This window comes from Leucoraja erinacea, chromosome 32 (genome assembly GCF_028641065.1).
Source record: "Leucoraja erinacea ecotype New England chromosome 32, Leri_hhj_1, whole genome shotgun sequence".
NCBI classification, from domain to species: domain Eukaryota; kingdom Metazoa; phylum Chordata; class Chondrichthyes; order Rajiformes; family Rajidae; genus Leucoraja; species Leucoraja erinaceus.
The window spans coordinates 9,689,845-9,715,515 of record NC_073408.1 but is presented as its reverse complement, the minus strand read 5'-3'; the positions used below and the strand labels follow the sequence as shown (position 1 = coordinate 9,715,515).

The window sequence follows — 25,671 nt, the reverse complement described above, 5'->3', positions numbered from 1 at the left end:
GAATTTTAATGAAAGACCTGGCTAATTTGAGTTAATCCCCAAGAGTTCAAAATAATGAACAGTTAACGATAAATAATGGTCATTCCAACTGGTTGCAAAATTTAAATACAAACTATATCTTTCTAGAATTCTAGAAGATCAATGGTATTCTATTGTCATGTGTAGCCAAGTACAGTGAATTTCTTGTTTTGCATATAGTCTAGTAATAATCCTGCTAAGTATAAGTGTAAGATAGTAGACCACACTGAGTCCGTACACAAGATTCACCACATTTTAGGCGCCAGATTGTACCATTTGAGTGAAAAGGGGAAACTATACTTTCAAAGTTACAAAAATGTCCTCAAAGAATATAAATTTACCAACAAAGGACAAAATAATCATGAACATTTATCAGGTATTTTTTGAAAGCAAGTTGAATTCCACACGTACTAATAAAGGTCAGAGGAAATTGGCTGAGATGTGGAATTCTTTTTTAATGCCATTTCCTCTTGGCAAGGTCTTGATCACAACATTAGTCCAAACAGAAAAAGCTGAGCATCTAGAGTTCAGTGAGAAGCACCATCACTATAATTTTTGAAAAAGCTTCACTGGCCAAGCAGCTTGTTTCTGTTCCCTGACAAAAAGATGACAGAGAAAGATATCCTCAATGACAATTCATTAAAGATTTAGTTTAATTGAAACACAACCACTTTTAAAAAGTTAATTTACGAAAGAAATTTAAATTTTAGATCAAACTTTAATGGATTGTCATTGAAGACCAATTCATCACAATATAAAGATACCATATTTTAGATCAAAATTTCCTTAAGTGGATTATGCCCTTATTAAAGCTGATTTTTATGTAGGCTCTACTGAACATAAAATGGTTCATTTATGATTAAACAAACACTGCCTACTCTTCGCAGAATCCTATAATTAAGCAATAAATGTCGGTAGCCCCGAGTGCACAAAAGAATAAATGGCTCCTGTGTGCTACGTGGCATTTTATCATCAGGCAGCAGCTGTTTTTATTTTTTGCCAAGCGAACCCTGGACTGCCAACATTTGTTTCACATTACTTTTTGTTCGAGGTAACATGCATTGTTTCAAATAAACAAGTTAAAATACAGACATTGAAAAAAAGGTCTATAGGACTCTATTTCCTTCAAACACATGGTGCATTCACAACCAATTTAGAAACATTGTTCAAACTCCCCCCATCCAACCACTTTCACTCTTTGCTCTGTAGCTCTCCCTTTATATCTTCAATGGAAGCGATCTTGCAGAACTTTGTAAATTGCATTGTTTAGTTAGGATCTGATAAAAATAAATGATGCATACAAAATAGGAGACAGTAGATATTTTACAATGAGACATTCTTCAAATTGTTTTTTTCGGCACAGTGCAGTGCACTGTATCCAATAATTTGTAATAGAATAGTAAAGTATAAATTGGATGAACAAAAAAGATAAAATGAAATATCAAAATAACCCTCGTTCATATGGAATAATATTTAAGTAAGCTGGAACACACTTTGCCTTTTAGAGGCAAAAAGATAGCAAAATAGAAAATAGGTCTACACAGGAATCAAGTTCTTCTGAACACAATGAAAGTTAAATAGTGGCCCAAATGGCCACTAAAATTTCATATGCATCTTTATTCCTTACTGAAATCACATCCCAAACTGTGAAATCTACTGCCATCTTACCAAGGTTTCCATTCCTGGGGTAAAGGTGCCACTATGCCTTCCCTGGCTAACCACATCAACTCTGGTTCAGTTTCAGGGTCAATTCCAATCTCCCGGGCATATTCATGGATTTCTGAAAAAGAAAAGTTACATATAAAGACGTAATAATTTTTTTGTGAAAGTATAGAGGTACCACAATGCACATAAATGTCGAGTATTGTGAAACTCTGATGGGATACCATGGCAATTGGATGTCTCCAAATGAACAAAGGATAACATTCAGAGTTAATGCATTCATCTCCAACATGTCATGATATGAATCGATATTTACTGAGATTACTCGATATTATCCTTCTTTCATTATTTAGTCATCTAAAACTTTAAGACAGTTATGCTCACATTGTGTTTTTGCAAGAGGGGTAGGTTGACAATCCAAATCATTTCTGAGGTCTACTCGCACAACGTGAAAACTCATGGAGTTCGATGACACAAGACTGACTTTCTGTTGTTTCACAGCACTTACGCTGTGCATTGTACCAGTACAGGTTTAGCAGCTCCAAGCACTTTGCAGCAGATCAACGGCTCTGAAGGGGAAGTAACATTTATATTTTGAGTTGAATTCAATGTATTTAAATGTTTTTTAGTTTTTTTTGGTTGTAATTTGTTTCAATTTTAATTGTCTTTTTGAAATAGATACTTCTATTATGCTATTTTAAATAGTTTTAAATGTGTTTTTTAAAAATATTTCTGAATAATAGAAACATGCAGATATTCAAAACCTGGGACGTGGTTTAACTAGCTGTCAAAGCATTTCTTTGAGCAGGGTTATCAATTTTAATGCACACGGTTCCCATTTAAACTTGTTACAATAACTCAGGCATCAGCGGTTAAAGTGGGAATAGAACGTATTAAAATTTAATAATGCAATCAGCAATGTCAGTTATTTTTTGAACTTCCATGATATTGAAGTCTTCAGTTCCATTTAGAGACAAGCGCTTGCTACACGAGAAAATCTCAAAGTCGGATTGAAACTAGTTTGTGTCAATTGAGAACAAAACTAAAATTAATTGAATTAATTAATGAGTTGGCTTGAAATATTTGAGTCGGGGAAAAATATACTTGTTTAATACATGTGAATTAAGTAACTATGAGGTAAAATTCCTTGTAAAAGTGTGTTGGAATTCTCACCAACACTGTACTGGGTAGCGATGGGTGCTCACTATTCACTGAGGCATGCCAGACCAACCATCCAGCATTGTTGGATGTGACCTGCAGGTTGCATGTTGTGCATCACTGCTTTATGCCCAAAATGAATTCTGGACTGAAAATAAAGTGACCATATGGAACATTCATTTTCGGATGTGGTCGGATATTGATAGATCTCAGACGAACCAATTGAAAATGAAAGCTCTACCCTGTACATTATTTCAATGAAATATATAGCAGATTTCCGCTCCTGTATGAGACTGAATGTATCACACATGATTCACACTGTGAACCATGGGAACGTCTGTAGTCTTCAAACAAACAAAAAGCCGCACATATTCCCCCTAGAGGCTCCAACAATCATCATCAGTCAGCATTAACCATTGCTAAGAGATCTATCTATTGACAGTTGTATTACTGATTATGCCATTCTTGTGCAGAAGAAAACTCAAAATCCATTTCTCACTACTGGAAATCACAGCTTCACAGTGGTCTATTATGCAAAACAAAGGAATATTAATCCCTCGTGTGACAACAGAAATAAAATGGTGAAACGAAAATTCAAACTGTAACAAATAGATTTACTAATTGTGGCAGAAAAAGTTTAATTTGTTCGTATTTCTTGGTTTACAAGAACTTTCCCAAAAGCCTTGTTCATAATGTCACACCCTTTCTTCCCACTGTCAGTCTGAATCAATTAAAAGCAATACAAAATATACTGCAAAAACATATGTTACAATGAGCAGAACAGAAGAGAAAGGAAGGCGGGGGGTTTGAATAATGGAATAAATATATCCCAAGAAGTTATTCTCTTGAAGAGAAAAAAATATATAAAACTACATATTAAAATGTGCCATAGAAAGATACAGCATGTAAATAGGTGCTTCGACACAGCGTCCAAACTGACCATCAAGCAATCATTTATAGCAATCCTACATGAATCATATTTTTATTAAATACCGTATTTTTGCCATAAGAGTGAAGATTTATCATGCCTATTACATCACTATTTGTAAAGCAGTTAAAGTCCAACCATTATCTGAACAATACTGCCCTCTACTGCACTTCCCCTAGTCCCTATGAAATGCTGGGAATACCAGTAACATAAAGTTATATCAGTTATAAATATTTGTTTACAAATTAATTACAAAAAATTTTGGCTTGCACATGTTCTGACTTAAAATGGGCAATTTCTTTGACAAGTAACTAGTTTGGAAAATATATAATTTTTGTAAGGTGCTTAGGAATGTTGCAAAGCTGGGCAAGGCACAGTAAACATTAGTTAAATTTGCTTCTCTAAAAAGATAATGTAAATATTATTGGGGGGGAATGAACATAAATAAGTTAAAGCATTACACATATTTAAGAACACTGTTAATTCTGGCCTAATTGGCGTTCCCAGGGCACTAAAAATGAGTAAAGGCTTCTGTGCTGCTAGGTCAATTTAAATGTGCCTTCTGCAGAACTGGGACAAGCTGCTGAATGGTACACAAAAATGCTGGAGAAACTCAGCGGGTGCAGCAGCATCTATGGAGCGAAAGAAATAGGTGACGTTTTGGGCCGAAACCCTTCTTCAGACAATGGTGCCAGTTTGTCTGGAGCCTAGATAAGAGCTGCAGGGAAAGAATGGGACATCTGCAGATTCTGACGATTAGGTGTAAATTGCATGAAACGGATTGGGTGAATGCAAACCAGATATACACATTGTAAATAATGTTGCAACGCTTTACTTTGTTAGATATTGATTGGGTTAAGTGTTGAGCCTTGTCTGGGTTTCTTGAATATCTAGGCAAATGTTGCTATATTTGCTTCCTTCCAGATGCTCCTTTTGAATGCAATGTATTAGTTACTGTATTATTGGGTTAGGGAACTGTCTATCATGTACTGTGTTAATCGATAATCGTTATTGGACTGTAGAGACACCACCCCATGTGGTTCAGAACGAGCTATTTACAACTGCACATTTAAATTAAAGGCAACAAGGAGACAATGCCCAAGCAGTTAATATCAGGAACTCATATTGTTTTTAAAATGCTTACACATCATTATTGGTCATGAAATATGTTGTTTTTAAACCAATTTCACATCTTCATAGCATTCCGAAGGATTTCACAGCCAATGGGTTGGTACCTGTATGGAATCTCTATTCATTTCCATTAAAGTACCCAAACAAGGCCTTCTCTCTAAATTTTATGGAAATATTAATGTGCAGCAAGAGATGATTTGTGTTGAGAAATACAAGAATTGATACAATATCTACAAAGATAAGTTGCAAGAAGCATTGATGAAGTAATTTATGAAGCCTGATATTTTAAAAGCCTAACTGTTAAAGAGCAGCAATACAGAAGAAGTTAAGACTCAGCCTTGAAACAGATTGGATTAGAGTTCAGCTGATTTGCTGTGGTGATTAGTAAAGCTTCACTTGTACGAATGTAGCATCATAAACACGAATAATCAGTGCAAGTGTAGTGTGAGATTTAGAGAGAGCAGCTTGAATTCATTTCAGTGCAGAATCGGTACCATAAGATCATGTTATATTTATTCAGCTACAGTTCATTGCCATTATTTTTTTCAAATAGCTCGGCCTTTTAAATTTCTCTTTTCCCTTCCACTACCATTCTTGGTTACAGGGTCTGGTCCAAGACTGAATGTTCCTTTAATGATAAAGAAAATTGCTAATATCAGTTAGAGCCTCCAGCAATACCTCTATGCCTCCACCAATTATTTGCTTCATAGTTTTGAGTTTAAATTTTGCTTTCAAAAGAAAATGGAACCAATAAAGTATGGCACATAAAATCTGCTGTACAACTGCATTCAGTGGACCACAGCTCTTGCCTGATTAACCATAACAACATACAACATTAAGGCCAATTTTGACACAAAGTAGAAACAGAGAACTGCAGATGCTGGTTTATACCAAAGATAAACACAAAGTGCTCGAGTAACTCAGCGGGTCAGGCAGCATCTCTGGAGAAAAAGGATGGGAGACTTTTCGGGTAAGAAGGGGCCAGACCCAAAATGTTACCCATCCTTTTCCTCCAGAGATGCTGTGTGACCTGCTGAATTTCTCCAGCACTTTGTGTCTACCTTTGTCTCAAAATAGAATACTATTTGAAGGCCATATGTTATTAGTGGCTGCTCCAGTGATCATTTAATTGCAAATGTTGATCTGCAAGGCAAAATGGTATTTACTTAATTTAGTTCCCGTCTGCATCACTGGGAGTTGAACAATAAATTCTGAATTATCTGCTGCATGCCTAGCTGTCATTAGCTCCATTTCGAATAACCATTTAATAGAAAAAGACACATCAGGTGTTTGACAGGCGTATTTTGTAATTACAGAAAGTGAGGGAGAGTAGTTTGTCCTGGCCAACATTCTTCCTTCAGCCATAAGAACAGGCTCTCAGATGTTGTATTTATTCAAAGACCAATATTAGTTCAAATGGAGTAGTTCAGGACTAAAACAGGCCCTCTGGCCCAACTTGCCCATGCTAAGATGCTCCATCTACGCTAGTTCCACCTGCCCATGTTCTGCCAATTTCCCTTTAAATCTTTCCTATCCATGTACCGTCAAAATGGCTTTTAAATGTTGTGATAATATGTCAGGCATCTCGTTCCATACCCCCATCGCTCTCTGTGTGAAAAAGTTGCCTTTCAGATTCCTATTAAATCTTTCCACTCTTACCTTCAACCTATGTCCTCTGGTTCTCGATTCCCCTACTCTGGGTAAAAGACTCCGTGCATCACCCTATCTATTTCCCTCGTGATTTTACGTACCTCTATAAGATCACCCCTCGACCTCCCGCAGGAATAAGGCCTTGATGCTCAAATTCTTCCTATAAATCAGGCCCTCAAGGCCTAGCAACATTCTTGTCAATCTTCTCTGCACTCTTTCCAACTTAACCTAACCCTTCCTGTAGCAGGGTGACCAAAACTGTAAAACTGTAAAATAACATCACAACTTCTACACTCAATACACTGACTGATGAAGATCAATGTACCAAAAACCTTCTTGACTAACAGATCTACCCGCGATGCCACTTTTAGGGACATATGTACCTTCTCTCCTGGATCTTTCTGCTCTACAACATTCCCAAGGCCCTGCCATTCATTGTGAAGATCCTATCCAGATTTCACATGGAGCTGACCGGTGAATTTCATTGGCTCATTGGGATAAAGTAGTTTTCAGAACCAAGGATAACCGACCGGTAATGTTAAATGAAGGAAATAGGCAACGTTTCGGGCCGAAACCCTCCTGGGTCTGAAGAAGGGTTTCGGCCCGAAACGTTGCCTATTTCCTTCGCTCCATAGATGCTGCTGCACCCGCTGAGTTTCTCCAGCACTTTTGTCTACCTTCGATTTTCCAGCATCAGCAGTTCCTTCTTAAACGGTAATGTTAAATGTCTGCCGAGCTTCACAGCCGTGTATCTCTGGCTTATTAGAAGGTGTCTCCACTCCTTCTCCCCCTCTCTCCCCCCCTCTTTTAAAGGACCTGCCGTACACTGTGCTTTAGCCGTCTTTTTACACCGCCAACCTTCCTGTTCATCGCGGTGTGTGTTTGTTTGACTTGGCGCGTGTGCGTTCCACTCTTACAGTTGCCGTTCCAGTTGCTGGTTTTTCAGGCGACTGCCAGCAACGTGACAGTCGCTGGCAGTCCGCTGAAAAATCGCCCAAGTGGAACTGACCCATAAGCAACAGAATGACACAAATCTCATCTGCATAAGTGTGCAGGCAAATGCAAAATTCGGCCCAATTTGTAGGCAAGGCAACCTCAATATGCATGTTAATTAGCGGGACAGCTGCCTCCCCCTCGATTAGGTTTCTTAATTATTGCTGATGATCACGGAGTTTGGAAAATAAACTTTTCAAGGGAGCACAGTCAATGAGAATGAGGTACATGCCCCAATTAAAATTCTAATTCCACAAACTATTTCCAAATCCCACATAGGTGGGACATACAGGACAAAAACAGTCTCTTCGAGCCACAATGCCCAAACCATCATTTATCTACCTGCACATAACATACATCCCTCCATTCCCTGCATATCTATATGCCTATCCAAAAGTCTTCTAAATGCCGTTAATGTATCTTGTTCAACCACCAACAGTGCGGTCCAGGCATTCAACACCCTCTGTGTAAAAACAAAACTTGTCCTGCATCTCCTTTAAACTTTGCCCCTCTCACCTTAAACCTATGCCATCTCGCATTTGAATCTCAAAGAAAATGCTGGAAAAACTATTTTTATATTTTAAGCATTTGCAGTAGTTTATTAATTTTATTGCCTACCATGTGGAGCTTTTCCACTATTTTCTATTTTCATTCCAGATTTCATAGTGCAGTTGCGTTGATTCTCACTTCTCAGTTATGGTACCGTTAAGGTAATGCCATTGAAGCAATTGTCAAATATATATCTTTGCGATACATGGGCTGCAGAGGTACTAGCAATATGTGCATTAAATATCAATCAAGTCCAAACGCTAATTATAAACCAACCTCAGCGACATGTACCTTATCCGTGCAGTTCCGCTTTTGGACAAATACAGTCAAGGAAACAACCTTTGGTCTTTCTTGCCCAGCGAGTTTTATTACCACACCTTCATCCATCTGCTGTTTGTGGGGTGTAAGATTCAATCAGCAAGCATGCGTACATCGCAAACGGGAGTTCAAATACCTTGTTCACTAGGGATGTAGTTTTCATCGTAATCCTCTTCAAGGATTATTTGGTCCCCTATCCGAAGTGCAGTTGCTGTCATTTCAGTCTAAAAGTGCGACGGTGCTTCCCTATAAAATAAAGAGAAAACTTATGTGAATTAAACCACAGAAGTAAAATTAAAACATTTTATCTTAATTTAATTGCTAATGTTCTGCTAAAGTGACTGCTCAGGATGACTATAGTAAGACAATAGAATCAAAGTCAATAAATTTATTATCTGAAATATCAAAAGGAATGTCTCACATTTTATTTGAAGGAGGTTGCTTCTCATTTAATTAAGCACACAAATACATCCTAACTAGAGAAAACACCAGCCAATCACCAAACATCCCATTATCTTCTATGTTACTAAAAGTCTGTTCTTGACCGCTTTTGGTGATCTGTGCTGCGATTTCCGAGAGAACGCCGCCACCTACGGCCGTCATTTTTGGCCACCTCGCTCAGAGCCCCCCTCTGCCTCATGTGTGCCGAGGATTTTTCCAGTCGATGAAAAATGACAGAATCATTAATGATTTTACAAAATTCCCCATTCTTTCTGCTGCCCCTGCTGGCGGCAGGGGGGGATGGACTATAAAACCAGGAAGTGGTGTGCCTCAATTAGTCTGCAAGCTGGAGGAAGGCAGAGGGTCACGTTTCTCTCAGCTGTGAATAACACTGAACACATGTCCACACAACTGTGAGTAAGTACCCTTAATGTGGTTTGAAAATGAAAATATGGTTAAAGTAAAAAAGCACTGCCTGCAAATGGTTGTTTGGGGGGTCTGAGTTGAAATAAAAAGGCACTCTCTCTCCCCCCCCCCCCCTCCCCCCCCCCCTCATCTCCCCCCCCCCCTCATCTCCCCCTCTCCCCCCTACCCCCTTCCCCCCCCCCTCTCCCCCCCCTAACCCCCCCCCCCCTCCTCCCCTCACCCTCCCTCCCCCCCTCCCCTCCCCTTTCCCTCTCTCCCTCTCCCTCCCCCCCCCTCTCCCTCCCCCCCCTCCCCCTCCCCTCTCCTACCCCCTCCCCCTCCTCCCACCCTCTCCTGCCTCCCCTCCCCCTCCCTCCCCTCCACCCTCCCTGCTCGCCACCTCTCCCCCCCTCACCTCTCCCCCCCCTCTCTCTCTCCTCCCCTCCATCCCCACCTTTCCCCTCTCCCCCACCTCCCTCTTCTCCTCCTCGCCACCCCCTCTCCCTCTTGCCCCTCTCTCTGTGTCTCTGCCCCTTCTCTCTCTGCCCTCACTCTCTACCCCCCCCCCCCCCTCTAGATGTGACTGCAAGTTGGGGGCTATGCGTCAGTAGATAGGGTGGTTATGGGGTAAAAGGAGCAAATTAATAATATTAATATAATATCAAGGGGGGTAATTAGTGTGAGTGCGGGGGGGGATAGTTAGTGTGTGTGACGCTGCATGCCGCCTCGCCCCCCACAACCGCACGTTGGGGGAACAGACCCAACGGGTCTGCACTTGGTCTAGTAACATATAAAAACAAATGCATTTACACATATATAATATTTACAGCGTTTTGGTTTTCTAGAAATAACAAAAGGCATGTTTTCCAATTGCACATCATTAAAATTGTTTCAATTCCACTACTTTTGAAGGTCCAATTTATAATTTTTGACTTCAGCATCTGTAAGGTTCAGTATATATATAAAATCCCCATTAATTGATATTTCACAGCTGCGTGCGGGCATGTGCCACCATGTTATTGTACATTTCTATAAATACGTTATAATGGAGTACATTCTTAATCATTGGAGTTGAGAATGGCTTTCCAATGACTGAAGATGAGGATGACTTCTCAATTTCTTGTCGGGTTGGGGTGATAATGAAACTGGACTGTAAGTGTACATTGCGATAAGAGTCAAAAGCATTGGCAAGCGCAAACTACCTTTTCTTCATTTTTTAAATTCGAAAGACAGCACTTCTGACAGCATAGCACTTAAATACTAACTGTAGTGCTGATAGAAGCATGTGTTCAAGTCTCTCAGGTGCGACTTCAATTTGTAACCTTAGGATTAAGGAGGGAAAATGCTGCAGTATTAACTAAGCCAGACAGACCCTTTATGGTACCGTACAACATGATGTATCATGGTCTCACAAATTAATCCGAAATATCAATTAAAATGATTTAAAATCCATACAGAAAGGTTATATATACTAACATTAAATATAAGAGATTTACAGAATTTTTAGAATTGCAATAATTGCCTTTCTCAATCCTGGGATGACAGAAACATCTACAAAATCAAAAGCTTTTTGAGAGTAGCCACGCCACTGTTGAACTATTAAAAATATACTGAAACAAATTTGCACACAGCAAAGCCCCGCAAACATTAATAAGCTAACTGATCCTTTTCAGAGATGTTAAGAGGTACATTTTGAGAGAAAGCCAGGATACCTCCTTTTTACTTAAAATTGGCAAGACAAGTTTTTTCATGCTTTGTATGGTTCAAGTGTCTCAACCAAAAGAGCTATTAAATGACTCATTAACAGATCCCGCATGGAGTAGTTTTGTGCACAGAAATTACACAACAATGCAATATCAAACGGCCTATTACCTTCTGTTAAAAATCCAATTATAATTCACCTACAGCACATAAATCATTATTGTTTAGAAAGCTGTGGTCTATTTAGTCTAACATTCCTTTGCTGATAGAGAAAAAAAATGTAAACTTAAATGGTCGGCTCCACACCGAGAGATCCATGCAGTAATGGCTGCCAAATCGACATCCACAAATAGGATTAAACAGGATTTGCAAGGTTACATGGATTTCTCACGCATTGATTTTATGGATACCACAGAGTTGTGCAGAATATTTGCTTCTCAACATGTAGGGTTCAGTCATGGCTGTTGAAAGTCAGAAACATTCACTGAGATTGTGAGACACACTGCAAAATAAATACAACACATTGCACTCTTGATTTACCAGCACCAGGTCATCTTACCTAAAGACATGTCTTCAGCAATTCCATTTATACTAAAAGCTGCACAATTTTCCCAAAAGAAAATATTGAGCACAATAAAATCTTTTTCAAACCTCAACAAGAAACTTTGAACAAGCAATAGACAGTCGTTATAGAAAATAACAGGTTAAATAAGAAAAGTTGTTTCCTGAACAACAACATTGCCACCAACAAACACAGTGCTAATAAATACTGCAGTCAAGATAGCACTGCATATGTTTAGACTAAAAAGGCTAAGAATCAGCACTGGGTGATTTGAATGAGATTTGTTTACTTCTGCAGCTTTAATTGAAATCAGCCAGTTTACCAAATTAGTTGAACTTTCTTTCTTTGCCAGTCCAAAAGGTCCATGTTGTACATTTCCAACTCTGCCATTCAATAATACCCTGCCCCTGCCTTTAAATTTACTGGAAGGATAAATGTTAGTGCCTTCTTCCAAGCCAGAATCAACTACCAGTTACACCCAAGATAACATTATGTAGACTCCCTTCATCAGATTGCCAAAGGGACACCCAATGCTGTGCTGTCATGGGAAGACATTACACAGTAGACAGAGGAATAGTTCTAGCCTGCTTGAACAACTCCACTGGCTCCCGGTGATCCCTGGACCATGGATATTGAGGGTCGTAACACCACACTAAATGTTCTCGATGCAAAAGTGGCCTCCTTTACATCTGAAAAACCTAGCCTAGATAGGACGACACCAAGGACATGCTGGATCACCTGGCTGTTAACCATTTTAACTCCCCTTCCTATTATCAGACAGAAACTTTTGTCCTTGACCTGCTCCATTGCAAGAATGAGGCAACATACAAACTGGATGAACAACATCTCAAATTCAGCTAGGATAGTTTACAACCAAATGGTTTGAACATTGAATTCTCAAACTTCAAGTAATATAACCATCGTCATTTTAATTTTTTTAAAACATGCTCCCCATCCGGATCATTCAATTTCTCCAACCATCTCCCACCCCCATCACCCTGCTCCTTTCCCCTCCGCTATACTCTCCCATCCCCGAGTTCAAAATTCCCCTTTTATCTGCCCTCTTTCCAATGCCCTGCGTACTATTACATCCCTGTCTTTATATTTCACTCCTCCTCTCATCTAACACCCTTTTGTCTCCTTTTCTCCTCTAGCCTTTCTCACTTACTCCACCTATCTGCGAATCAAAACCCCCTGACCTATTTTCACCCACCACTAGCCAGGCTTTGTCCTGCCCGCACCTTTCTTTTCCAGCTTTCTCTCCCCCCTCCCCTACTCGTATCAGTCTGAAAAAGGGTCCTAGCCTCCCCAGATTCTGTCTGAGCCGCTCAGTTGCTCCAGTACTGTGTGTTTTGGACAAAATAAGAAATAGGAACAGAAGCCAACTGCATGAGTACATAACTTTGCTCTGCCATTCAATAAGATCACTGCACTAGGGTAAAGTTTTGAAGGCAGGCAATTCTGATAATGCTTTCTTTCATTTGTTAGGATATTCAGTACAAGAATTGGGGCATTATGTCACAGCTGTACAAGGCATTGGTTGAGGTCACATTTGGAATACTGTGTGCTGTTCTGGTCTATATGAAGGATGTCATTAAACTAGAAAGGGTGTCGAGGATACGTACGAGGGTGCTATTGGATCGGGATCGTTTGAGTTATAGTGTGGGACTGGATAGGCTGGGTCTTTATTCCCTGGAGGGTAGAAGTCTGAAAGATGACCTTAATCAAGGTTTATAAAATCATGAGGGGCACACATAAGATGATTCGCCACAGTCTTTCCGCAGTATAGGGAAAGCTAGGTTTAAGTTGAGAGGGGAAAGTTTTTAAAGGGATCCAAGGGGCATAATCTACAGGAAGCATATCGGGCAAAGTACCACCAATGCCGTCTCCACAAAATCATCTAGATCCATTCAGCATCCTTCCACAACCTGGGCTCAGGTTAATCAGGCTCAACTAGCTTCAGTTGGCAGACTATATCACCCATGTGACTGATAACAGACTCTGAACAATCACTCTGCTTAATGCTCCCTCACAACAAGACATTTTCTGGAAGACACAGAACAAACTTGAAGAATGTTCTCAAAGCGTCCTTGCGGGGAAAAAAAAAGGGACCATCCCAATCCATTAGTTCTCAAAATGGAAAAGCAAGGTAGGTGCTGAGCACCACAGTCCTCCACAAGGGGAACATGGGAAGCTAAGTGCAAATAGCACAGTTAGCAAAATGAGAACACATCATCCCAAACAAGACACCTGTGAAGCATCACTTGCCCTGAAGTGACATCAGTGGATTTCACATAGTATTCATCAGAAATCTACAGTGAAAGCAATGTCGCCTTCGGCTCTAAAGAATTGCACAAGAACAGTCATAAAATAAGTGCAAGTATTTTGTGTATTGATCGTCCAGGTAACTGCAGTACATCTTACTGACCACACAGAGGTGACAGACCACAACAATACTGGTGTATGGATGGAAAGTACTACGCACTCAGTTTCTACCAGCATACTGTCACTCAGGCGCGCAGGATGACAGAAACCGCTCCAATCTGATGTAGTTCTCTGCCCCAGTTTTAATGATCTCAGCAGACAAAAATGTAGGAAGGAACTGCAGGTGCGAGTTTATACAGAAGATAGACACAAAGTGCTGGAGTTACTCAGGGGGGGTCAGGCAGTATCTCTGGAGAAAAGGATGGGTGACATTTCGCAGGGCTGCCAACTCTCACGCATTGAGCGTGAGAATCACGCATTTCGCCCAATTCTCACACTCTCACGCTGATCACAAATTTCTCACGCTCTCTCGTGAGAAATTCTGAGATCAACGAGAATTTCAAAACTAATATCGACTGCACAGGTCGCGGGTGTTGGAGAGCCGGGGTGGAGGGAAGGATGGAAGCAGTAGCAGCAGCGGGGGCAGATGCGGACGGGGAGCCGGGGCTTGCGAGTGTTTGTTAGGAAAATGAAAGAAATGGTAACAGATTACTTATACAGCTGAGTGAGTATAATTTTATGGATGAGAAATTGTGTTCAACCAATTGATGACTTCTTTAACAAAGTAACTAGCATGTTAGATAACAAGGAAGCCAATGGATGTAGCAAATTGTGTTATCAAAAATTTGGTCCGTGAAGCGCCCCATAAAAGATTACCGCATTAGATAAGCACCTGTGGACTTGAACGTAATAGGTTAAGTCCAGGGCGTCAGATATGGGGCTTTATGTGTGGACCAGATATATTATCAGTGCAGAGGGGCTAGGAGCAAGGCCAAGTGTGCATCCAGAGTCAAGGTCTGGAATAATACTAGGTGTGCAGTCAAAGCTGGGACAATGGGAGTGTTCTGCACTGTGAACCTAAGCAGGTAAACAACTATGATCAGGGTAGAATAGGGGGCCAGGTGTAAGGCTGGACTCAGGGTCAGGAATGAGAGAAGGTATGCAACTGGAGTCAGGGTCAGGAGTAGTACCAGGTGTGCAGTGAGACCCAGGTTGGTCAACATGGGCCAAGTGATTGATTATAATCTGATTTCCATACATGAATACACTAAGATCATTCATGTGCTGCACCTGTTGATCAGAGCCTGGCTCTACTGTGGAATGTAATTACGAATGTAATTTAGCCAAACCTTATTCATAGGTAATCCAATTCAAAGCATAAATATTGCATTCAAGTGTTATTCAAAAGACTTGGTACAATATGCACCAGATTGCACAATTTCAAGCAGAATAATTCTAAAGCTTCATACCAATGGGAGGGGGGACACCTACCTCCCACATATGCAAGAACTGCATCGAGGTAAATTGGGAGATCAGGAATTCATCCTTAATATAAAGCAACTATTCGGACTCAGAGCAAACAGAAGATAAAGCTGATACAATGAATCTATCAAGGGTGTGATTTTTGTACTATAGAAGGATTCAAAATAATCTTACAAGTAAACTGCAAACATATTTGATCCATAACAACAGATTTCCTTAGTGATCAAAATCACCTTGACCTAAAAGACTACACATACGAGAAATATTTAAAACTAAAACATTGTACTAAAGAAAACAGCAGATTTGGCATGATATTTAAGTACAATAAATTATTAATTGAATGTCGGGTTATACTGCTTTGCAAGCCTTGACCAGTTTAAAATTCAGGTCTGATTCAAGGATTACAGTAATAGGAGGAGGGAATGTGGTGACACGTACCTGCAGCAAAACAAACGCTGAGTTTCCTACCCAGTGACTCTACTCCCCGATTCCTCAAGTAACCTCCGGATACCATGGGCACTAGTTCATAACTACTGTTTCTTGTTTCAACTGAAATATGTTACACCTGAGCACAATTAATAATTAATGTCACTGTATCAAGGTGCAGGAGTAAATTGTGAAAACCGATATTTCATAGCAGAAAAGATTGAGCAGTGGTGTCTATCATACCCAGAGGTTTCCAAGTCGGACATAAGCAAATTTACAATGCAGCAAGGCTGTCTGCACTCACCCAAAACACTGAAATACACACTAGAAAATTACAGGTCAACCATTAGCCATTCAGCCATTATATGTAGGTCTACCAGCAGAGGGTGCAGTAGTTCTGCAGTTGGACCAGTGTAGTGACTGCACACTCCACTGCCACACGTTTTTGATATTTTGTTTCATTCACAGGATGTATTGGTGACAGGGTTACACTGAACTGTCCTTGACAAGATAATCAGCTGATGTTTTAATCATGGCCTTGTGATTGAGGTACTCCTAAAGTGTTGCTGTGCATGTATTTCCTATACATTGACCCAGCGATTACAAACAAATGGCAATCTATACCTTATTCATATTAATTGGGAGTTGATTGTTATTCCTCCCTCCTGGTAGAGTGGCAGCAATTTAATTTATATTGCCATCATGCAATGTTTGGTCAAGGATGGTTTTTGGGCAATTTCAAAGACTCCAGATAGCAAAGAACTGAGGAATAACAATTATAGAAGCCCAAGAGGGCATAAAACAACTGCTTTACAAGGACGGGTAGAGAGCATGTGAAATGAAATGTCAGTTTAATAGGATAAAGAGGAGGGACAATATAAAATGAGTGATGCATTTACAGAATTTGACGAAGACTCAAGAAACCTACAATGCATTTAACAAAAGTTGAAAACGGGAGAAGGTCACAAAGTTGTTAAAAGAGCTCATGGCTTTTTTTCCCCAACAATGAACACAAAGGCATGCGAGGTTAAACCTTAATAAGAGTCAAATTAGGCCTCATCTGAAATTTGGCTTCAACACAGTTCACCACGGTTGTACAAATTGATGCACATAGACAGTAAAGGTTTAGAGAGAGATATAGGTCAAACGTGGGCAGAACTAGCACAGATGGGGCATCTTTGTCGAACAAGGACAAGTTGGGCCGAAAGGTCTGTTTCTGTCCTGTATAACTCTATTATTAAATGGTGTCAAGACTTTGGCATGAAGAGGTTTACTGGAATGGTACCAGACAGGAGGGAATTTAGCTGGATGAACGGTCATTGACATGGCTTTCCATACGGCAGAAAATGATTAAGATGTTCGTGATATGTTCAAAATCATGAAGGCCTTTGAAAGAGTAAATTTAAAGAAAAAAATAATTTTCTAGTGGCAGGAAGATGACTAACCAGAGGCTCCATGAGAACACTGACTGGAAATGTTAACTTTTTCTCCTGTCACAAACTGTTTGATTATTTCCAGCAATTTCTGGTTATGTATGCAGCATGAATAAACACATTTACCCACAAAATAGTGAATTGGAACACTGCCTCCAAAGTGGTGGATTTAATAGCATCTTACAATAATACAATTGTTTGAGGGACAAATGTAGGGGGAAAAAAATGCAGTAGGGCTGATAAGATGGCACAATTGTAGAGGAAGAAAACCTCCTCTGAGCTCAGGTAAGCCCCAAAATGTTATGGACACAGAATAAGAGGAAACTCAATTGCAAGTAAAGAGACTGAATTAGGGTAAGACAACAAGAGAGTCTGCAGCTGCTGGAATCTAAAATGCAAAGCAGAATTCTGGCAGTGAGTCAGGCAGCATCTGCTGAGGTACAGGTTGCAAGTGGATTTTACAGGTCGATGCATCAGGATTAAGAGGGAAAAGGAAAGATTATTAGTAAGCAGAAGACAAGCACAAAACACAGAGGGAGAAGAACGAAAAAGTGAGACTCACCGAACCCCCGTCGTAGAGACAGGTAAACTTTTTCAATATTCCTCCAACATTGTTGTTTGTTCCAGATTCTCAAATCTGCAGATGCTGGTTTACAAAATAAAAAGACACAAAATGCTCAAGTAATTCAACTCATCAGCCATCAACTCTGGAGAACATGGCTATTTCCTTTGTGGTGGTCCCTTTCCCCTTTCCCACCCTCTACAACCTGTATATCCTCTTCTTGCTTCACATTTCACACTTCTCTCCTTATCTCCTAGCATTTGTCGTCTTCCTATCTCTAGCCTCTGTCCGCCCATCTGCCAATCAAATTTAAATAAATCCAGGTCAGTACAGCGTCAGTGAGTCACGTTGCTGCTTCACAGGTGGTGGTGGAAGCAGGTATGATAGGAGCATTTAAGAGGCATTTAGATAGGCACATGTATATGCAGAGAATGGAGGAATATAGGTCACATGCAGGCAGTGGGGATTGGCAACATGCTCGGCATGGTCATTGAAGGATCTGTTCCTGTGCATATTTGTTCTTGTACCCTACCTGACCTGTATGTACTTATCATTTGCCAGGCTTTATCCCATCCCCAGCTTTCTTCCAGCTGTCTCCCACCCCCACCTAAGATCAGCTTGAAGAAGGGTCTCGACCTGAAACATCACCTATCTGGGTTCACCAGAGATGTTGTTCAACCTGCTGAGTTACTCCAGCACTTTCTGCCTACTTGAAGCTTGACATCTCTTTACAATGAGACCCCCATGAGTCTCTTACTGTTTTCCCTTGGTGGTTTCTGCTGCTTTTTTTGCCAGGAGGCACTCTTTCTCTTCCCTCCTGAACCTTGACTCACGACATAGACAAATCGAATCGTACAGGTTGGAAACATTATGGTAAGATTATGCTACTGTCATCTTAACTCCTCAATATTGTTTTACTCAAGACTTGCCATTTGTTCCTGAAGCCATGGGCAATTAGTGACCCCATGCAGAAGGCTTTACAATTAGGTGGCAGAAAGAGAGTAGGTCAAAAAACAGTTTACACTAAAGTTACATGACAAATCATTTATTGAAAATTTGTTCAAGGTTTTTCGGAGAATCCCACAATGCTACTGTAGGAGTATCTAAATGTTCTACTGCCCTGGACTTTCCCCATGATAAACAAAATATTGCTCAAGTATTTATCCAATTCTATCTTGAAAGATACTTTTAAAACTGATTCCATAATTCTTCCATGCACAACAACGATTAAAAATATTCTTAACTCAATCCTAATTCTGATTTGTTTTGTCATGCAGGACAAATCTGAAAGTTATTACCATTTGATTAGATAACCCAGGTATCTAATCAAAATACGTGCCAATGAGATTAGAGTTTCCTCCCATTTTTAAATATAGCTCATAGGTGCAACTTAGCAAATTATATTAATAGGGTACTTTATATGCACAAAAATTTCAAAAAGGTCAAAACCAAAATTTGATATCTGACCAGATAAAGATATATTAAGGCCTTTGAACAAAGAATGAACCAGTCTAACAACTTCGGGATGAGTTACTGTAGGGTGTTATAAGAAGACAAACTGCATTTGCCACAGATGATACTAAGCTTGGGTCAAAGCTATAGAACTCCTGGCTAAGCAAAAGTTGTTAAAGTGTTGGAAAAACAGTAGGTAGAGAAATAGTTAATCTGTGAAGGGAGAAAAAGAGTTAACTTTTTTCAAGTTAGTGACCTTTCATCAGAACTTGGTAAAGTTAGAAAACATGTAAATCGTAACTTACAGAGGAGGGAGGGGTGGAGAGAACAAAGGAATAATCTGCGACAGGGTGGAGACCAAAAAGAGATTATACAAATAATTATAGTTTCGCTAATAAAGGGTAATGCATTCTGATTTATTCTGCAAATGATCTGTCTGGAAGACAGGGAAATAAAAGATGCAATGAGGGCAAAGGTAAAATAAAATATACTAGAAATATGAGATATGGAGCACTGCAATTGCTGTCAATTGGGACTAAGTGAGAAAAAATTAAATATCATTGAGATCAGCATAATATCTGGAGTGAGGAAAACCAAGTTAGCATTGTGATTGATGACCTTTCATCAGAACTAGCTGTAATGCAGCACTGAAAATATCAGATACTGTTCACTAGCTTAAAATGGGCTTAATTGGCACAGTATAGCAGTGATATAATTTCAGATTTGCAGCATCTGCAATTTTATAAAAATTGAATGGAAAAATACTGCATCAATAAGTTTAGTTTTAATTTAATTGAGACCAAGCCGGCATCCGTCACTGGTTCAAATGCATGGTTTAGGCATACAAGACTGAAGAGTGATAACTGGGGGAAAGGTTTCACTGTGGTGTGGTGCCAAACTGTTTTATAAAGAATCACAAACCCACCACGGGCATTGAGATGAATACAACATATCTTGGAAAATCACATGAATGATCACCAAATATCGTGGAATTGTAAAAAACCCAGCAAATGCTGGGAACACACATAACATTGACCAACATCTGTGGAGATACCAGAACACTAACCTGTAGAGTGTTTCCAGCCTTTTTCTTTTTTAGTTCAGATTTCTAACACCAAGTCTTTTGCTTGTGAATAAAAATAGGATGATTTCATTGAGAGAGATGTCAACTGGCCATTCTTTCTATTGCCTAGGGCTTCCATGCCGATCTACCTCTTTTTACTTAACAAGATCCTTCAAGGCAAATTATTTGACCATGTTTTTTCATTGCTGTACATCTCCCAATATTTCCAATTTGTTCCATTTTGTCTAATATATGCTCTTGTAAAACACCCTGTAGCATTTTACAAAGCAACATAAATGCAAACAGTTGTCAAATGGTTTCAACAAATTTATTTTACCATTATTAAACAATTTTCACAAAAAAGATTGGTACAGAATCCTTCCGTACATCGCGTCTTGAGTAATGCAGAGTACCGACTGTTATTTTATATTTCCCACAATTTAATTATTCCTGTGTAATTACTAATACTTTTTGTGAATTGTATAATAAATGAACAAATAATTAAACACCCCTCCCATTTAATATTCTGTTTACAGCTCTGGAGATACATTTTTTTGTCAGAAAATTTTCTTGAGTGGAAAGTCAGTTGATATTGTTCTGTAATGTCAAAGTGGCTTTGTGATGTCGTTCCAGGCGAGTCATATGCTTAGCTTGAAACAAGCTATGGTTAATGTTTAAGAAACGTTACAAAAATCAAATCAAAAATTCTAGCCGTTGGACTCTTCCTGTTACCATGGAGCAAGGGATTAAAACCAATTGAACCTGTACTATTTGTCCATCTTTACCAAAACTGGCTCTGCACTCTATCGAACAACAATGTTCATTGATTGTCAACAAGAAAACCACACAAGCATGTAATTACTAATTCCCAATGAAAAGGGTGGTTATATAGCGATATGTTTTTTTTTTTTTTAATGAGCAGTTAGGATTTTTAAGATATACCTTTGAATGTAATTTTCTCCACTTCTGAGGACATTGTAGTATAGCTCCATAGCTTCTACCTATCTCAAGAGTTCATAAGTTCTAGGAGCAGAATTAGGCAAATCTGCCCATCAAGTCTACTCCGCCATTCAAACATGGCTGATCAATCTCTCCTTCTCAACCCCATTCTCCTGCCTTCGCCCCATAACGCCCTGACACACTTACTAATCAATGTCAATCTCCGCCTTAAAAATATCAATTGCCTTGGCCACCACAGTCTTCTGTAGCAATTAATTCCACAGATTCACCACCGTCTGACTAACAAATTCCTACTCATCTCCTTTCTAAATGCATGTCCTTTTTTTCAGAGGCTATGGCCTGTGGTCCTACTCTCCCTCTAGTGGAAACATCCGCTCCGCATTCACTCTATCTAGGCTAGTCTCCCACGCTAATGACAATAAATTCAAATGGCAAGAAGCAGCAGTAACATTGACTAATGAATACATTGCAAATAATCTAATCTCACCCAACAAATACAAGTGTACTTTACCAGGAAGTATCACCCTGTCTGTTTAGTGCAAAGCCATGCAGCTGGCATGTATAACAGAGCGAGCTTGTGACCATAGAAACAGGCATCATTGTGCAAATGAAGAAATAAACCAGATGTTATTTGATAAAGACACAAGAGACTACAGATTCTGGAATTTTGGACAAAACAAAAACTGCTAGAGGAACTCAGTAGACAGACAGTATCTGTGGAGGGAAATGGGTAAGGTTTTGGGTCGTGAATTTTATCTAGACTATATACAGTTTTTTGATACATAATACGCAAGTGTTGGATTTAGTTCATGTTCATTAGTGATAGGAGCTGAATGAGGCCATTCAGCCCATCAAGTCTACTCTGCCATTCAATCATGGCTGATCTATCTCTCCCTGCTCACCCCATTCTATTGCCTTCTCTCCATAACCCCTGACACCCATACTTTTAGCTTAAATTCACATTTGGAAGGACACAATCCTTATTTGATCTCCGGAGTTTCTCAAAGAATTAGTTGTATTTAAACAAGTGTAACCTATTCACTTATTGTTCCTTGCTGCTACATGAGCCACAGAAGAACCGTCTACAGTTCTCCATGTTTCCTATGCATTACTCTATGCATTCATTTAGTTTATTGTCACGTGTACCGAGGTACGGAGAAAAGCTTTTGTTGTGCGCTAATCAGTTAGCGGAAAGACAACACATGATTACAATCCACCCATCCCTAGTCTACAGATACATGATAAAGGGAATAATGTGCAGAGTAATGATATTATCTGCATATGTTGTAAATTGCAAAAGTAAATTATTATTTGTGACAGAAATTATGTGATAATACAGTGTCTTGCTTTCCAACATACCTGATTAACCATGACCTGCACTCATAAGGTGCTTTTAAATGCTCCCGAGTTGCTTCAAAGGAGCAATTAAATAAGGTGCAGAAACAAGCCACATGAAGAAATAATAGGATAGGTCAAAAGCATTGTGAAAGGGCAAGGTCTGAAGGAAAGTTTACAATGGAGAAACAGAGGGCTTTCAGAGGATTATTCCACAGCTCAGGATCCTGGCAGCTGAAGGAACACATGTGAACTCTTTCCCAAATTTCCAATGTGCGCTCCTGCTCTGCCTCCAGAATCCATTCTGCCCAGCACCATTTCCAGTGTCATTTGACAACATTATCCAATTAGTTTGCATGGGAAAACTGTCAAATTATCAGCAACGACATTTCAAAGGCAATTATAATATGGAAATGCTCATCAACTTGGAGATCAACCATAAAATGTTTGGCTGTGCATTCAACTGTCTGAATAAATACAGAGATTTGAGGAGTACTCAATTAAAAACAAATGCTTAAAGATGAAAGCAACCTATTAAGTCTGCTTTTTATGAATCATTCAGATGAACTACAACTAGCACAATATTTCAAAAATAGAGAATGCCCAAGGAAGATAATGATGATTGTGCTGCAGAAGGAGAAAACGAATGGGAACAAATTGTGACAAAACAGGGACTTGATTAGTGGGATGAAACAAAGAGAAGGGCAGGAGACGAGGGCATCAAAGGGGCCCTCGCCTATTATCTGCTGGGCCTTGTCCTGCCGCCTCAGCTTCCATTACCCCCCACCCCACCACCAATCTGAAGAGTCCTGACCCTAAACAGCACCTATCTAGGCTCTCTAGGGATGCTGGCTGACCTGCTGAAATACTCCTGCACTTTGTTTCTTTTTTTTTTTGTAAACTAGCATCTGCAGTTCCTTCTTTCCACAAAGGGTCTAAAGGGCTTGGAATAGGAGTGAGACTAAGAAAGGTTGGCCAAGTGACGGTGAAAGTGGAGAATGAGCAAGTAACATGGACGGAGAAATGGACATGGGGCACGGCGGTGTTCAAGTTCGCAGGAAAATGTGTCGAGTACATTATGGGGCAGAGCACATGGATGCCATTTCAGTGTCATAGAAATGGAAGATGTATTGCCAAGGAACAGAGTTTGCAAATGAAATGGTCAGATGGGGTGGTCGGATGGAGAATTGATGGCTGTGGAAGTGAGGTGAGATGTGGGAAGGTTTGACATTGAAGACTTTAGGAACAGGGGTGAGAATTGTGTGCGTTTTGGAGATTTGCCTTTTGGATGTTGTTTAGCTTTGGGGGAGCTGAGATTTTCAAAGTCAGGGAGGCTTTGCAGCTGGATGTTACATTCTGGGGTGTAAAGCTTTTCGATGGGGTTCGAAGTTAGATCCTGGGACAGGGGAAATCAGCCATTAGTTGTTGGTAGCTTAACTTTGGGATGTTAAACTGCTGGAGATCTCATTGATGTAGATTAGGACATCGGGATCAGCCGTTGGATTTAGGTGAGCAGAGGTGTAGCTGCACAAAGTTACATTTTGGGCAATTTAGCTGCAAGGTGTTAAGAAATGGAGCTTGAAATGAGATTACTATAGATTTAGCCATACAGTAAAATAAATATGGGCGGATTTGTCATTGGATGTCGAAGGTTCAACTGTGGATTAAGTCATGATCTGTTAAACCACACGATTTGTTAAGCCACATATATGGGGGCAGAGGGGAAATTGGTCTGAAAAAGTCACAGGTGTGGTATGGTAGATCACAGATCACAGGTATGGTAGATCACAGGGGTCACAGCTTAAGGTGTGTGTGGTGTGTGTGTGTGTGTGTGTGAGATGAGTGTGAGAACTTTTTTCACACAGGGAGAGGGGTGAAACTCTGTGTGTCTCTGCCACAGAGGGGGGTTGAGGCCAGTTCATTGGGATATTTAAGAGGGAGTTAGATGTGGTGTAAGGGATGGCCAAGGGGAAAAGCAGAGGGTCATGGGGAGAAGCAGCATCTATGGAGCGAAGGAAATAGGCAACGAGTTGGATGAAAGCCATGATCATATCAGGGGCGGGTGCAGGCTCGACAGGGCCGAAAAGCCTAGTAGCTGCACCTAATTTCTATGTTTCTATGTATCACAGGGGTGGGGGAATATTGTTACTTCTGGTGTGTGTGTGTGTGTGTGTGTGTGTGTGCGTGTGTGCGTGTGGATTGGGAAGGGAGTTAACCAGTGTGTAAGGGATGCTTCTGTGGGTTCTGTGTTGGAGGGGGAGCTGTCAGCTGCAGATGTAGAGAAAGAGCTCCAGAGGATGGTCGGAAAGTGGAGGGTGGGGGTGTCAGCTGCAGATGGGTGAGTTGGGGGCTTCTGACTCTGAGGGAGTGATGGTCTGGGGGGGGGGGGATGAGCCGGGAAAGGGGCTCCGGGCTGTGGGGTGATGGAGCTCCAACCGCCGGCGGTAACATAGCAACCGTGCGCCGCTTACCTGAGGCACGGGCCGGCGAGAGGTGTCTACAATACGCGGTGGCCGGGCTCCATCACCCTGGGGACCGCGGCCAGACCAGGCCGGGCAACGCCAGCCCCGCTCCCGCTCCCGCTCCCGCTCCGCCGCCGGTAACTCCCTAACGGGATAACTGTGGAATATACAACAACAACAACTGCACACATCTACTTCCGGTGCCGCAGCTCAAACGCCCGCCCCCTACTCCGCCTTCTGCGTCCATTGGACAAACCTCCTGTCAGTTACCTCCACTCCGCACCCTGTATGGCCCACACAACTGTCAATAAAGTTCGCGGTGTGCCCGCCCCCCCCCCCCACTTCCGGCCCTTGGCGTCATGAAGGCCACTGCGCAAGCGCGATGGAGGCCGCTGGGAGTTGTAGTTTTCTGGTTGGAAATAACTTGGGATGGGATGGATTGGATTGAAAAGCAGCTAACACCCCAGTGGGATGAAGTTCCATTTTTCTAGCTTCAAGTAACCCTTTCTCTCCGTCCCTTCCCCACACCGTAGTTCTCTGGCTATTTTCACTGTCCTCCCGATTAATTTTACAGCAGAGACAGAGTATAACTGGTTGCATCCCGGCCTGATTTGGCAACTTGAATGCCCAGGAGTGAAGAAAGCTGTAAAAAAGTTGTGAACACTGCCTGGTCCATCATGGGTTCTGCCTGTCCCACTGAATTACTTAAGTCTTT

The 25,671-nt window shown here is 40.7% G+C and overlaps 1 protein-coding gene across 1 annotated transcript in view; it reads right to left on the bottom strand.

Annotated features, from left to right (window-relative positions):
• Window positions 1–25,173, bottom strand: part of LOC129712346 (centrosomal protein of 164 kDa-like) — a 131,872-nt gene extending 106,699 nt beyond the window's left edge. Inside the window, 4 exon segments of the mRNA XM_055660699.1 lie at window positions 1,687–1,798; window positions 8,544–8,653; window positions 17,685–17,768; window positions 24,966–25,173. Coding sequence (XP_055516674.1) covers window positions 1,687–1,798; window positions 8,544–8,625 — 194 coding nt within the window. The 5' untranslated portion in view covers window positions 8,626–8,653; window positions 17,685–17,768; window positions 24,966–25,173.
• Between the last annotated feature and the right edge of the window lie 498 nt (window positions 25,174–25,671).